Raw genomic sequence first — 15,050 nt, 5'->3', positions numbered from 1 at the left:
CAGCGCTAGAAGTGAACTGTCAGACGCTTAGATGCAGGACCTTCGCTGGTGGTTCAGTGCCCTCTTCTCATCATTCATAGTCAATGGCATTTTGTTCGGAACTAAATCTATTCAACACTGTCTTAATGGCTGGAATTTTGTTTTTTTTGTTTCTGTTGACAAACGAAATCGGTCGCAGTTGCGCTTATCATTTGACCATAATGTGGATTGAGTTTTTAATGCCGCTTCACGCACACCACTCTACACATACACACATACTTCCTGCGCTGCAACGGCTGGACTACACACTATCGCTTCTGGAAATATACAGACCAATCCACAAATGAATAAAAAAAAACAAGACCGCAGAGCTTCGCTTCGCTCCGCTCTGCGTTCTTGAGTTTTTAGTTACTTTATCTATTTTGTTGTTTCACAACAAACTATTTTTTGGCGTACTACATGAAATGTATTTCATCAAAGTAACTTTGAAGTAATGTATTTATTTGTAAAATGAATTACAAGATCTTGATTTTATTTCTTTTTTGAAATACACTGCCTTTGGTTCAAATTAAATAAGTCGGCCATTCCACACGAAATCAGGGAAGAGTTGTAATGTGAGGTCGCCGAATTGGCTGAAAATTGGCTTGGAGTCTTGTTTTCGATAGAAAAAGAGAAAACAAAAATCTCAGGCCTGTAAGTGGCCCACATTTCTGAGTTCATCCAGTGTGAATTTTTGGAAAAATTGAAAAAATCGAAAAAAAAGGTTTGCGGTAACTAAAATCTAACTGTGAAGTAGTTGAAACATTGCCAAACCGCTGGTACCGTTGAAAAGGGAATTGATGGGGCTACAAAAGCCGCCTAGTAACCTATCCTCTATGGCCCCATTGGAGCCTTCAAAAATGGGTTCAAAGTATAAAATGTGAAATATCTCAGAGGAGTGGGGTTTTTTGACATGTTTTTTTTGCGCTTTTTTGCGCTTATGTCGCGCCGCTTCAGATGGAAAAATAAAATTTCGTGTATATTATTCAGTTCGTGTATCTGGCCTCGGCAGGTGAATCATATGTCATTTTTCATCGTTTTTGTGGGGAAAATGGTCAGAAATGGCCTCTTACGACATTTTGACATGAGAGAACTGCTATTTTTTCGTCGAAATACATGAAAAAACGACCTTTTCCAAGAGTAAGTCTTCGACAAAGTTGCAGCACTCGAGGTCTTCTATAACATTGCCAAAGCCAGTTATCTCTTATCTCTTATCAGTTCCGCGAAAAGCGCGAAAAATGATAAGAAAAAAAAGTTCTATATAAAATTTGCTTTTTTATGTGCGCGATTTGCGCGCAACTGTTAAGAGATAAGAGATAGTTGTCTTCAGCAATGTTATAGAACACCTCAAGTACTACAACTGCCGAAGACACCAAGTTGTTATCTCCAAACAGTCCCGCGGAAACCGTGAAAAACCGCGGAGGCTAGACTTGATGCCAACATACTTCCTTTTAACGCAGATAGAATCAACAGAAAACATACTTTCCTTTTCAAAAATATAAATCGACAAAAAAACATACATTCTTTTACGTCTCACGAATAGATTTCATGTAGTGCTAAAAAGTGATGTTATTTTGAGTGTGTTTTTCCGTCAACTGAACAAAATCGCAATTATTTCCACACTAATTTTATTTTCGGTGTTTATTGTGTTTTTATGGCTTCGTTGTTACTTTCATTGCTCAATGCAATTTAACGATCTGACACTTGAGAAGAAAATTCGGCACTATTCACTGAGTAAAAGCAGTTAAATTTACTATTTTAATGACTGTACTTTCTTTCTACGCGAACAAAATGCAATTTTACTTCATCGTCATAGGAATAGTTTTATAAAACTATTCCTAGAATATAATATGTATACATATAAAAACTGATGAGAAAAATACGTATTTTACATGAATTCATGGTAGATTGGAAAATAGGTCTCTAAAACAACCATTGGGTAAAACCACCAACCAAAAAATTTTAAAAAAGCAAAGAAAATTCATTGTAAAGTCATATTTTGACACATAGTGATCAAGTTTCACAAATAAAAGCTCTTTGTTCTTTGTAGTTTGAATGAATTTGTAAGAAAAAATGAAAAAAAATAAATTAAATTTGAAATCAAAAAGATTCCTTGTTTATTTATTTTATTCTTATCAAGTGAAATCCACTTCTCAGTCTACAGATCAACACAATCAGCATTTGTTAACAAATAAGTCGCCTTCTGCTATGAAATAATATTACAGAAAAGGCAAGTAGAACGCAGATTAATGCAAAACATTTGATAATATTGAACAAAGAATCGTCACGTGTGTATATGCGTATGACACACACCTCGAGTCGGCATATGTGTTCAACGAACACTGTTCGTATATTCGAACGAATAGTGCCTGCGGTACGCGAAGACTAATCGTTCTCCGATTGCGAATATAAATAGAATTGGAAATAAAGAATTACCAATACATCGTCGAATACGTTATTCTCACTCTGTTCTGCTTTAATTCTGAACTGTGTTGATTGTTTGCTAAGACATAAATCTGACAGTGTGAATAGTGTACGCGAAAGCGAATTTAAGAAGAAACAAACATGCGATAAGAAACGAATAGAAAACAAGAAAGAACACAAGTGAATAAAGCCACATCTGACTTGTGTTATTGTGACTTTAGGTGATAATCAACACACCTTCATATCACCACCACACATTCGTATCAAAAATTTCATGACTTTTTTAAAACGTCAAGATTGAAGAAAAAATGAACTCACTTGTTTCTATTAATCTTTCAGTATATAAATATTCAATGACCTTCAAAATATTCAAAATGATTCAAACTCAATCGTATTAGGTTTTTACGTATGTCCATTCTTATCTCAGGCCACATGAATATTTGAAAAATTAAATAAAGACACATTTGAATTGTCAAATGTTAACGTATTTTTCTTCGCAAAACATTAGAAAACCAGAACCCGAATTGAATGACAGGTAACGACTGACAGAAAAAAAGGTGTCAAACGAAAACATCTGACATCGTACGTCGAGACGTCATGTGTTTGTTATTGTAGTTTTGTTTACTATGATATCTTCGAAACAGAAACGCAACATCATTATTAGTCATCCTTGAGCTGTTTCATAGTTAAGTACGCAATTTGATTTGCTGCGACAACAATTACAAGGTAATAATTGAACATTTATTATTTCATTGATTTTCAATAAAAATTTGTTGAATTCGAATAAATTTTTTATTAAAATTCGTGATTTTTAAAATTTTTTCAAAGCAAATGGATAAAATTAGTAAATTTTTCGGTGGTTCGAAACGTGTATCGGAGAAGTCATCAAACGAAGATGCGAAACGATTGGAATCGAATAAAAGAGAAAAACGAATGAAAGAATCTGATTCTCCGAAAATCTTCAAGCTGGATATTGATTGCTTTGATGAAATTTTTGAGTATTTATCTTTGGAAGACTTGCATTCCTTTGGTCAAACATGTAAAACGATGCAGCAAGTAACCGGCCAATATTTCAAACGCAACTATGTTGGAGCTGAAAAATTTACCAACGAAGACGGCATTTATACGGTTTGTTCGGGAATTGAACATCGCACTAAAATTTCCGGTTTCAATCAATTCATCAACTACACGTCACATTACCACAATGAACTCGGGCCACTTCAATACATTCAAGGCCATGGCGCTGAGTTTGCGTCAATCAACGAGATTTATCTCGTGTGCTGTGAAATCAACGAAGCTACAGTCAAAAGCGTCGAGAAAATATTGCCGAAAATTGAAGTCGTGCGTGTGAGACAGTGTACAATTGTGGGTGATTATTACGATAAATTCCTTAAATTTTGCGGAAATTTGAAGTTTATTTATGTACAAGATGATGTTGGTGACATTGTAAAAGAGCGTAAAAATCCATGGCTACAACGAGAATATCCATCGCTGGAAACATTCCAATTGACCGCACGCAATTCGTTCAAAGTGAACGATTTGAATTCGTTTTTCGAACGAAATCCAAGCATTCGTACCTTTTTAACAACATCAGGCGTTCTTTGGCGACATTGTCCCGAACTACTGCGATCCAATGCCAAACTGGATACGCTGGAAATCTACGATGGTCACCAGGTTTTGTCGATAACCATGCAAACATTTTGTAATTTATTGAATCAATTGCATGAACGTGGTTTTTATAAGCGATTGAGATTGAATGTGACCGGCCCGAATCAAGAGTGTGGCGAACAATTTGCTTCGCTTCAGGCCCTAGAATCCATTTCAATTATGCATTTTAGCGAACGTTGCGGCCTGTCTCGACTCATCAATTTGAAAGAATTAACCATTTACGATGGTTTTAATCCCTTTGACATGGAAATACTCGCGAAAAACCTCGTAAATCTCACGCGAATTTCACTAAACAAAGCTAAATTGGACGATATACTGCCATTCATTCAACTGTCCGGAAAGTTGAACAAAATCCACGCCAGTTTTACCGAGAATATTCTCGATTTGCAGCGATTGAACGAAGAACGAATGAAATTAGTTGGCGGACGAAAGGTGGTAATTTATGTGCCAGACGACGTGTTCTTAGCCACTAAATGGTGCACCAAAAATGGTGACACAAACTTAAAATACATCGAAATGAAAAGATCTACCTCGGCATAACTTTCTGACAAAATGACATTTTGAATTGAAAATTTTATTTTTGTACGCAATTTTTATTATTTTTTTCTTGTATTCTAGAATAAAATGTTTTGTTTTGTTTGAATAAATAAATTTTACAAATAAATCAATGGATTTTTCATTCAAAACGGGTTTTTCAATGCTCAAGAGAATAATAGTTTTGATTTTCGTCAGAAAATATGCTCTCCAATTATATGATCACGGTGTTTCTACAAGTCTAGCCTCCTAAATGCTTTTTATCGACAATTTTTCATTTCTCACATAAAATTGATGGCCAACTACATGTCTAGTCAAAACACACCCAACTACATGTCTAGAACAATCCAATTAAATTGGGCGTAGAATATTAGTTTCAAGTTAGAAATTCTAACCAGAGCGTGTTATGAGCTGACGTCAGCAGCACTAAATAACATGCGTTGCGTTGTTTTAACGGATTTGCAGTGTAAAAACCAAAGTTTCAGTGATCATAGGATTGGTATGTTGGGATGATATCTCCTTTTTATACTGTAAAATGCGTTAAAATAACGCAACGCATACTCGTCAGCAGCTGACGTTAGTTAGCTCTTAACACGATCTGCTTCTAACGACAAATTATCACGTCTAAATATCGCCACGACAAACTCCAGTAATCCTCCATAGTTGCGTCACTAACGTATCATGTTATACACTATCAAGCAAAATTCAAGTTCAAGGCTAGCTAACCGGCTTTTGTTTATTGACGGAACACTTGTTTTCGCGTGTAAGAAGGAGAGACATGGAGAGAACAAGAAAGTAAATAATAGAAACCGGAGCGAAATGTTTGCGTGTATGGAGGGCGTGAGTCAAAGTGAGTAATAAAATAAATTAAGGCTCCATTGGAGTTTTAACAAGAAGAGTTGAGCTCATCAAATTCAGTTTTTTCGATTTTCGTTTGCTTCAATTTGATTCCATCACTTTTCTTCACAACCAACTGCTTGAAGTGAGAAATGATTGTAAAGCAAAAAAACTTCAACAAAAAATATCCAAAATACCTCAAGAGTTCATTTGATCGTAATTGTTCTTTATATTATTCCATTCTTTCAATTTTTTTTTATTTTTCGCAAAACATTTTCCTATAAACTATAGACTTCACTTTTCATGATGACGTTCATTCAAAGAAATCGTGAATGACAAGTTTTGAAGAAACTTCAAGTCAAACGAACGACCAACGTCAAGATCGGAACGTTTTTATTTTTAGCTGCTGTCGTAAATCCGAAAATAACAAATGTCTGTGTGATGTGAGGCAGGAAAATGATTTTTTGCTTCGATTTCGAATCTAATTTCATTTTTGGAGGAATAAAGTTGTGTTTTTTTTTCTCTAAGTTTTGAAAGGTTTACTGCGCACTTCATAGCGTAAGGAATTGAAGTTGAAGAAAGGAAATTTTCCATCTATTTTATGTAAGCTTTTTTGTTATCCACTCATGTGTTATTATTATTACTTATTATGTGTGATTATTCCTTCAAATATCGTTCTATTATTATGGTGAATGGTGAATGCACTACTGAGGCAATCCACTACAACTTATTAGGAAAATACGGCTTTGTTTTTAAATTTCTATTTTTCATTCACAGCTTAACTGCAGTTCAACCACGTTCTTTGTCATCGGTGGATGAATTGAATTCATCTATGGTGGACAAATTGAAAGAGTTTGAAATCATCGGCATCAATTAATTGACGAAAAATCAAAATGAATCATACAACAGAGGAAATAAAAGCATTGACATCGAAATCAGAAGATCAACAAAGCAACGGATCGGCAATTACTCGTCCTTCAAATAAAGAATCTTCTCCAAAAATCTTCAAATTAACTATTGATTGCTTCGATGAAATATTCGAGTATTTATCACTCAAAGACTTGCATTCGTTTGGTCAAACGTGCAAGACGATGCAAAAGGTGGCCGGAGAGTATTTTAAGCAAAATTATTCGGCGGCTGAAAAATTCTGTGCAAAGGATGGAATATACACGATTTATTCTGACAGTGAAAGTGTGATCGATGAACGTATTTGGATATCGTATTTCAATCAGTCTATGCCTTGCATATCTCATCATTTTGAGCGACTTGATCCGCTTCGGTATCTTCGATCTCACATCGATGAATTCAAGTCCATCAAGCACATTTGTTTTGTAAGTTTAAATTTGAATCGCGAAAAAGTCCAATTCATCCAGAAAATATTGCCAAAAATCGAAGTAGTGCAAATAAAAAATGGTCATGCAACCGGAAATTTGCATGAACTGATGCTAAAATATTGTGACAATTTGAAGAAAATTTATGTGCAAAATTCCGACTCCAGTTTCAATGGCAAGTTTGAGTGGCTATTGGCCGATTATCCACACCTGAGCCACTTGGAATTGATACCCAATCACTTGCATGTCATAGAAGAATTGAGTGAATTCTTCACACGCAATCCAAAAGTTCAACGCTTTTCGACCAGCGGAGTTTTTCTATGGGCAAACAGAAATGAATTGGTAAAAACGAAGGCAAAACTGAATATTTTGGAGATTAAATCGAATCATTTCTTGGGATATGGTGATTCAATTTGGGATCTACTGAAACAACTCCATTCGCAAGGTTTTTATAAACGATTATTTCTTTATACCGATGGCGTTAACCAAGATCTCAGCATTAAGTTGGCATCGCTTCCGAACCTTGAAACGTTGTGCGTTCGATGGTTCAGCGGAAATTATAATCTAACCTGTTTGACCAATTTGAAAGAGCTCATACTTTTGGATGGATTAAATGTAGCCGATGCCGAAATTCTGGCCAATGGTCTGGTGAAACTGGAACGACTTTACGTTGACAAAGCTACAGTTGAAGACATTTTGCCATTTATTCGTCAATCAGCCAAACTGAACAAACTTAAAATGCTTCCCAAAGATGAGAAAGATTCCGAAGAAGATGCAACTCCAATTTATTACAACTATTATGACTACTATAATGACGAGGACAGCGATGATGAGAGTGAAAATGACGAACAAGAGAAGATTCATGCAGGAGGTGAAGGAAAAAGTGGAGATAAAGTTGAAAATCAGGTCGAAAACAAAAATGACAGTGAAATTCGTGATGAAAATCGAATTCATAACGGGGATTGTTTCTCCGCTGAAGAAAAACCATCAAATGATGATAATGACGGCGATAACATTGACCAAAACGATGGTCCTAAAGCTGAGGCAAACATGGAAAATATCGCGGGAAATAGCAATAGTAAATCGAATTCCATTGATAACTCAATTGCCCATAAGAATCTAGACGATGGTCAAGATGACGGTCAACTCAATAGTTTTTCTAATGGAAGAGTTCTCAATCTGGTTGCATTGAACAAGGAACGTGGAAAATTGCCGAATGCACGAAAGGTGACAATTTATGTTCGGGACGATGTGTTTTTAGCCACAAAATGGGCAACCAAAAACGGTGATACCCACTTGAAATACATCGAAATGAAGCGTTCTGACTCATACGAATGGAATCATCATTATTGAATGCAATAAATGTTAGGATCAAAGTATTTTTTGAATCGACAGAAACAAACATTTTCGTTTATTCTTTTATCATTATTGTAGAGTGTAGAAATTACTATCCACATTCATTTGAAGTAGGTACTTTAGTTGGACAACGGACCAGTCCGTTTGGAAATTTATGTCCGATACCCCCCATGTAGAAATGATGCAATGATCAAATTGAAACTTTTAAAGAGGAAATAAAAAATCAAGTTCATTTGTTTATATTTTTGCTATGAAAATTTCGCTTCAAGTTTTCCTTAACAGACGAGTCGCGATTGTTTTAACTGTTTTGAAGCTATATTCAATAGATTCTTATCTCTTCAAAATAGCAACATTTCTTCCATACGACTTTTTGGTAGCGACAGCGACTTCAATGTGTGAATAATAGAAGGTGCAAACATTATACAATGGCTAAATATATTAAGCTAAATTTGAATGAGACGATGAAAGTACGATTCGTTGTGTGCGTTTTGTTCTTTTCTTCGTCTTTTTGATTATGTTCATGTATGCGGGAAAAAAAAAGGAATTTGTTTTTCGGCGAAATATGATTTCATGGAATTCAGTTCGAATGAAATAACACGTGGCGATAACATTGAACTGGGAAACCAAAGCAAATACTGTTTATTGCACCGTTTAATCACAGACTGAATAGGGGCATACATTTGCCTATAATTCATTCTACAATTTATACAAGCAAAAAAGCAATTTTTGTCTTAAATTCATTGAAAAATATTTGAAGATTGAATTTCAACATTGTTTCAATCAAGTCTTATGACAACATCATAATTTGCCGAACATAGCTTCTTTTCACATCAATTTCGTTCTATTTTCTATTTTTTCGAAGTTTGTTAAATGAAAACTGAATAAGGTGATTGAAAGTTATCATTTATGAAATGTGAATTTGACTTCTTATTTAAAATTAAATTGAATTTTCAATTTATTTTTCCTCTAAATAGCAAAGATGATCAAAAACAACAGTTATTTTTCTTTTCTGTATAAAACAGCAACACGAACTACTCTTGTTTCACACAATTTTTATAGCGATTTTAGTATCCGAAGAAAAGAAGCGATAACGATACAACGGCCAAAAGAACAAACATCAGCTAAGCGAGATAGCTACACAGCCAAATTCATTGAATGATACAGTTTCAAAAAGGAGACGGTTCTCCTCCTTTTCTCCTCCTTGTTTGTGTCTTATTGCGAGAACAAAATAAAGAAATGAAGAAAGATTCATAGACATAAGTACGAATGAAATAACACAATTACATGTTAACAATATTGAATTCGGCATTTAGTCCAATATAAATGTGTCACTGTGACAGCGATGAATGCTGCACTCTTTCTATATGCTTCCACTTGGGAGTGAAGAAGACAAATATACACACTCACTGTATCGCATATGCGAATACATGCACAAAGATAAGAATGCGGTATTTTCAATGTGATGGTTCCAATCGCACAGAACGATGTACGCATTTAAAACGTTTTCTAAGAATGAAGCAAAAAAGGATTGAATGAATCAGTGCAAGAGAACAGCTCCATTTGTGCGGTTCATATTAAATCGAATTTTTCAACGAGTCGTGGATTGTTCGCAGGAAGAATCAGTTTAAAAAAAAGAAAAAATACGGTAAACACCAATGTAAATTCAATGTTTGTTCATTTTCAATTATAAACGGGGCGGATGATATTCTTTATTTTCTGTGAGTTCATTTAATTCGGGCATAGATCTTCAACGAAGTTCGGATTCCAAAATATTGTTGACACAATGAATTACAGCATGTGAAACTAAAGAATGAAGCCTCATGCAAAGGAATTTGGCAAAAATGTATTTGGGAAACGAAGAAAATTGCAATCACATAACAAACGTCTCCATAATGTATCACCTATTTCATTTGACAAACCGCATTTTCTGCAGTTAATACGAAATATCAAATTCCAAGTGAATCTATACAAACAAGAGTCGACAATCGAAAACACATGTGAAATATATCGCTATAAATAAGAAAATTTGAAGGCATAATCATAATTTTTTCAAATGTTTTTGTTAAACAAATAACGTAATATTGTTCCCTAAAAACGTTACATGAATTTCCATCTACGCGAGTGTAACATGAGTTGCATTAGAAACAGTATTAGCTCATGTTACACTCGCGTTGGATAGAAATTCATGTAACGTTTTTAGGGAACAATATTTTATGTTCGGTTGTTGCTGTAACAGATCTGTATTCTCATTTTTATGCTCAGCGACACATGTATATATGCTCTCTACGGCTATAAAAGGAATATGTTTACCTACATGTTTTATACTGTATAAAAATCCAAAACATAGACGCGTACATAAGTGTGTGTATGAATACAGTACACAGCGAACAACGATGACTCTATTGATACGTTCGTCGTACGATCGTTCGTACGTCTATGCCTTACATACAGTAAAAAATATATAGGTAAACACATTCCTATGTCCGAGCCAGTGTTTGGCTTAATTCTGTAATTCCTCTAATGGTGAATCATTCGAATATTTTTCTAATCATTGAACGATGTTTTGGATATTATCCAATGAACAATTCGGTGTAATATGAGCAATCGTCTAATATCACAATTTAAGGACATGTGATCGTCAACAACTGCAATCGTGTGCCTTGAAAGGTCAACGAATTTGCTTATCATTAATTCGTTGAAGAGAGCATGACCTATTGACCTTTGTAAATTTTGACCTGATCAATGGAATTTCGATTTAATTGGTATCGCTTTATGTCTCTCGAATCATGGAACAATGAAATTATGAGAAATTGGCATTTATATTAAAATCAAATAATAATTAATTCGGAATTTCAATTTATTCCCCCTTTCTATAGGAAAGCTATGAGTAACATCATGAAGATTTTTCGTTCGAAACGAAAGGCATCCAAGAAAAAAAGGTTGTCCGATGAATCGAATGATGATGATCAAAACCAAACAGCAGCTGCTGGCCCATCGAACCGCCCGGCATCACCACCGATTTTCAAGCTGACGGTCGATTGCTGTGATGAAATATTTGACTATTGGTCAACGAAGGATTTACATTCATTTGGTCAAACATGCAAAGCAATGCAGAAAGTGGCCGGTGAATATTTCAAGCGGAATTGTGCTGGAGCTGAAAAATTCACCCGTGATGATGGCATTTACACATATTACTACGACCATGAAGGTGCATCCAATAAGCAAACGCTGACATCAGGTTTCAATCGATACATTACCAATATATCACATTACTACGATCACGGACGGGGCCCACTGCGTTACATTGAGTCGCACAGTGACGAATTAGATTCGGTCAACAATCTTTACCTCGTGTGCACAAGACTAAATAAGGAGAAGGCTGAATACTTTCGCAAGATTTTACCAAAAATTGAAAATTTAGCGATACATCAATGCTCAGCTTGGTGTGACATGTTTAATGATATATTGAAACTCTGTGAAAACGTGACGAATCTGTGGATTCAAGATGATCTTGGGGATATTATAAGCAGGAAGAAAAATCCATGGTTACTTCAAAATTACCCAAAACTCAAGCGCTTACATTTGGGTCCACGAAATGTGAACGAAATTAATGAGCTTGTCTCTTTTTTCGAACGAAATCCCAACGTGGACATATTTTCGACTAATTACCGTTGTTTCTGGGCGAATCGAAATCAGCTCATGGATTCCAAAGCAAAATTGGAGACGTTGTGTGTCGAAGATTTCCACTATGATCCGATAGGAAATATGCATGAGATCTGCGATCTTCTGAAACAACTTCATGAGAAAGGCTTCTACAAGCGGCTGCATCTAAATTTTAGAGAGATAAGCCAACAGCTTTGCGATCAGATTATTCTGGTGCCCGGTCTCGAAAGACTACACTTCAAAAAATTCAACAAAATTTACAGTGTGCCTCAAATGGTCAGTTTGAAAGAGTTACATCTCCCTAGCGGCCTCAAAGCAAACGATATTCAGATCTTGTGAATCTCGAACAAGTTACAATCAGCTCCATATCGTCGAATGACCTGTTACCATTCATGCGTCATTCAAAGAAGTTGAGGAAACTCTATGCTTACCTCAATGAACGCACTCTCAACTTACCGAAATTGAACAAGGAACGTGAAAAGTCAGCCAATGCACGAAAGGTAATCATTTATGTCGGAGATGACATTTTCTTGGCAACAAAGTGGTCAACCCATTACGGAGAAACCATCATGAAATTAGTCGAAATGAGACGATGCAACGTGTATATGTGTTGCGTGTTCGATTGTTATAATCCGATGTTTATTCGAATGTGAATGTTCAATGACGTTTGAGTTCAGATAATTTGCAGGACACGGTGGTGCCACATTTCAATAAATTATTACACGAAATGACTTCAATTGGTTTTTTCAAAACTAAAAATGTTAATAGCAATCCAAATCAGACGACAGTTTCTGTAAATAATGAAAATTTCAAGAGCTATTTTTCTAAAATTTAAATCATTTTTCAAACTTTAAAATGATCGTAGCACAAAATGAAATTGGAGCAAAAATTACTTGATTATAATCTGTTGATAAATTTCCGAAAACGCATTAAAAATAAATGAAATATTATCGCATTAAAATATTACTGTTAATAACCACATAAAAATTATGAAAGCAAAAAATCTGCAGTTTTTTCAAACCACCTAATCATTTTTTCTTCCAAAAAAAATCTTCATTTCAAAGAACAGAAAGAACGATTCGAAATTGACAGCGACAACACTATGACATTTCGAAAGGATGAAGTGTCTCCGCGGTGCGTATACCAGCGCTTTGATTGGCTGGCTATTTCGCAATCAGTTCAACACAGGACCAAATGACTCGCCATTTCATATTCTCACTCCAAGCGAGATTGACGAACCGAATCATATGGAATAACCAGAACTGGTTTTCTGAAAAGGTAAATGTACATAATTAATTAAAACATTAGTAGAAAATGTGACATCATATGTTCAGATTAGAAAAATCCAATGAAAATAACGCGAAATGCCCAGTGATAATACAATTACTACCGAAAATTGTGGAAATTTAGTGTTTATGCAATCAGAATAGCGTTCAATTCAAATCAAAGCGTGAATCCATATTAACCTCGTCTAAAGTTCTTTTCTTTCAAATTTATCGGTTTTAATGCAATTATTCAGCACTGAAAGTTCGATCTCTTTTCTAAGTAAACTAAATGTTGATTTTCGCGACTTTCTTGATCGTTTTGAGTACAAGATTAGACTCGAAAATGCATTAAAACATTAGAAGAATTAAAGCATTTAGAATAATTTTTTTTATATAATAGATTTAATGATTGAAGGAGCATTCGTGTAGCTTCAGATAAAAACTATTGTAAAAAAGTAGTTCTTTTTCCAATTTTTTTTTCACGGCATGAACAACACGGCAAAATATTCACAAACACAGTTGGAAGTTTAAATTTCATAATGCAGAAGAGTTTAAATTCGGCATTTCCAATGAAGAAATCTCATTGGAGTTTGCTTTGCTTTTGTGTTTGTTTGTTTCCAATCATATTTTTTGTTTAAAAGGTCAATTGCAAAATGAACTCTCAGAGGGAAAAGAGAATTGAGTCACAAACGGAGAATAATTCGAACGGTATTCAACCGATATCGAAAGTAAATCGGAGATAAACAACCGCACAGCCTAGCCAAAAATCCATAGAATGCTCAAATTTTTGCGCAGTTCTTGTCAACACAAAACCAGCCATTGTTGCATTATAAAACATGTGTTTTCATGCATCGACAATCGAACGGTTCTCATTCGCGATACAATGGCTGTTTTTGTGTTGACAAGAACTGCGCAAAAATTCGAGCATTCTATGGATTTTTGGCTAGGCTATGCGGTTGGTTATCTCCGATTTACTTTCGATATCTGTTGAATACCGTTCGAATTGTTCTCCGTTCGTGACACAATGCTCTTTTCCCTCCGAGAATTCATTGTGCATAAGACCTTTTGCACGAAAAATGTGATTGGAAAAAAACACAAAAGCAAAGCAAACTCCAATGAGATTTCTTAATCGGAAACCGAAATAAGCAACATTTTGTTCGTACTTGTGTTAGTGAGTGTATGAGTGTCGCTGTCGAGTTAGCGGTATTATTCGATGCAAAGTCAACTCATCAAATGAAAAGTATTAAGGTAGCATACCAAACGCACAATCGCCAAGGAAATACTGAGAAACAAGTGCGCTACTCCAAATCGAGACGATACATTATTGTGCGACACTTTTTTGTCCTGTCCACACTTCCAATGTCGATTGAATTGCAATACTGAATACTGTATACACATTGTTAAATTGGATTTTATGCGACGACATTAGTTGCCATTGAACTGAATTTGATCGAAATATTGTTTGATTTCTGATGAAAATCGTTGGGGCACTAGCATTTTCTTATTGTTTGAGAGTCATTTATAGTATGAGCACTTGGAGAAAACCGTAATATAATAAAATCTGTTCTCTTGCTCTTTTTTCGATAGAAAATGGAGAAAACCGGAGATGGTTCGCGCTCGAACGCGCCAATCTGATACATTGGGACCGCCAACAAAGCGACCAGCTCGAGCTGGAGGTGTAACTCGTAATGCAAATGGCGTCGATGACCCTGGAGCAGGAACGAGTCGTCAAGTTCAACAATCGACTACAGTGGCTGGAACTGATCAAAATGGTGCAACTGACAATGTCAACAATCCGCCAACAAAGCGACCAGCTCGAGCTGGAGGTGTAACTCGTAATGCAAATGGCGTTGATAACCCTGGAGCAGGAACGAGTCGTCAAGTTCAACAATCGACTACAGTGGCTGGAACTGATCAAAATGGTGCAACTGACAATGTCAACAATCCGCCAACA

General features: G+C 35.4%; 3 protein-coding genes across 4 annotated transcripts; all 3 read left to right on the top strand.

The window, feature by feature from the left end:
• Positions 1–2,904: 2,904 nt before the first annotated feature.
• On the top strand, positions 2,905–4,774 carry LOC129570762 (uncharacterized). The gene is made up of 2 exons (XM_055450476.1): positions 2,905–3,168; positions 3,271–4,774. The coding sequence occupies exon 2, from the start codon at positions 3,274–3,276 to the stop codon at positions 4,648–4,650; it is 1,377 nt and encodes a 458-aa protein (XP_055306451.1). The 5' UTR covers positions 2,905–3,168; positions 3,271–3,273; the 3' UTR covers positions 4,651–4,774.
• Positions 4,775–5,853: 1,079 nt separating this feature from the next.
• LOC129570761 (uncharacterized) lies at positions 5,854–8,214 on the top strand. Its single transcript, XM_055450475.1, has 2 exons — positions 5,854–6,084; positions 6,259–8,214. The coding sequence occupies exon 2, from the start codon at positions 6,375–6,377 to the stop codon at positions 8,163–8,165; it is 1,791 nt and encodes a 596-aa protein (XP_055306450.1). The 5' UTR covers positions 5,854–6,084; positions 6,259–6,374; the 3' UTR covers positions 8,166–8,214.
• An 879-nt stretch (positions 8,215–9,093) lies between these two features.
• On the top strand, positions 9,094–12,851 carry LOC129570763 (uncharacterized). 2 transcript variants are annotated; one of them, XM_055450478.1, is made up of 2 exons: positions 9,094–9,813; positions 11,045–12,851. In XM_055450478.1, exon 2 carries the CDS (start codon positions 11,052–11,054, stop codon positions 12,168–12,170), a length of 1,119 nt encoding a protein of 372 aa, XP_055306453.1. In that variant the 5' UTR covers positions 9,094–9,813; positions 11,045–11,051; the 3' UTR covers positions 12,171–12,851. The 2 variants fall into 2 exon arrangements, with proteins under 2 accessions (XP_055306453.1, XP_055306452.1); XM_055450477.1 differs by lacking the exon at positions 9,094–9,813 and adding an exon at positions 10,564–10,835.
• The last annotated feature ends 2,199 nt before the right edge of the window (positions 12,852–15,050 follow it).

This window comes from Sitodiplosis mosellana, unplaced genomic scaffold, assembly GCF_009176505.1.
Source record: "Sitodiplosis mosellana isolate CC-2019 unplaced genomic scaffold, AAFC_SMos_1.0 Smas_scaffold_80, whole genome shotgun sequence".
In the NCBI taxonomy this organism is placed as follows: Eukaryota; Metazoa; Arthropoda; class Insecta; order Diptera; family Cecidomyiidae; genus Sitodiplosis; species Sitodiplosis mosellana.
Note: the sequence above shows the minus strand (reverse complement) of the source record. Positions and strands in the feature narration are given on the sequence as shown.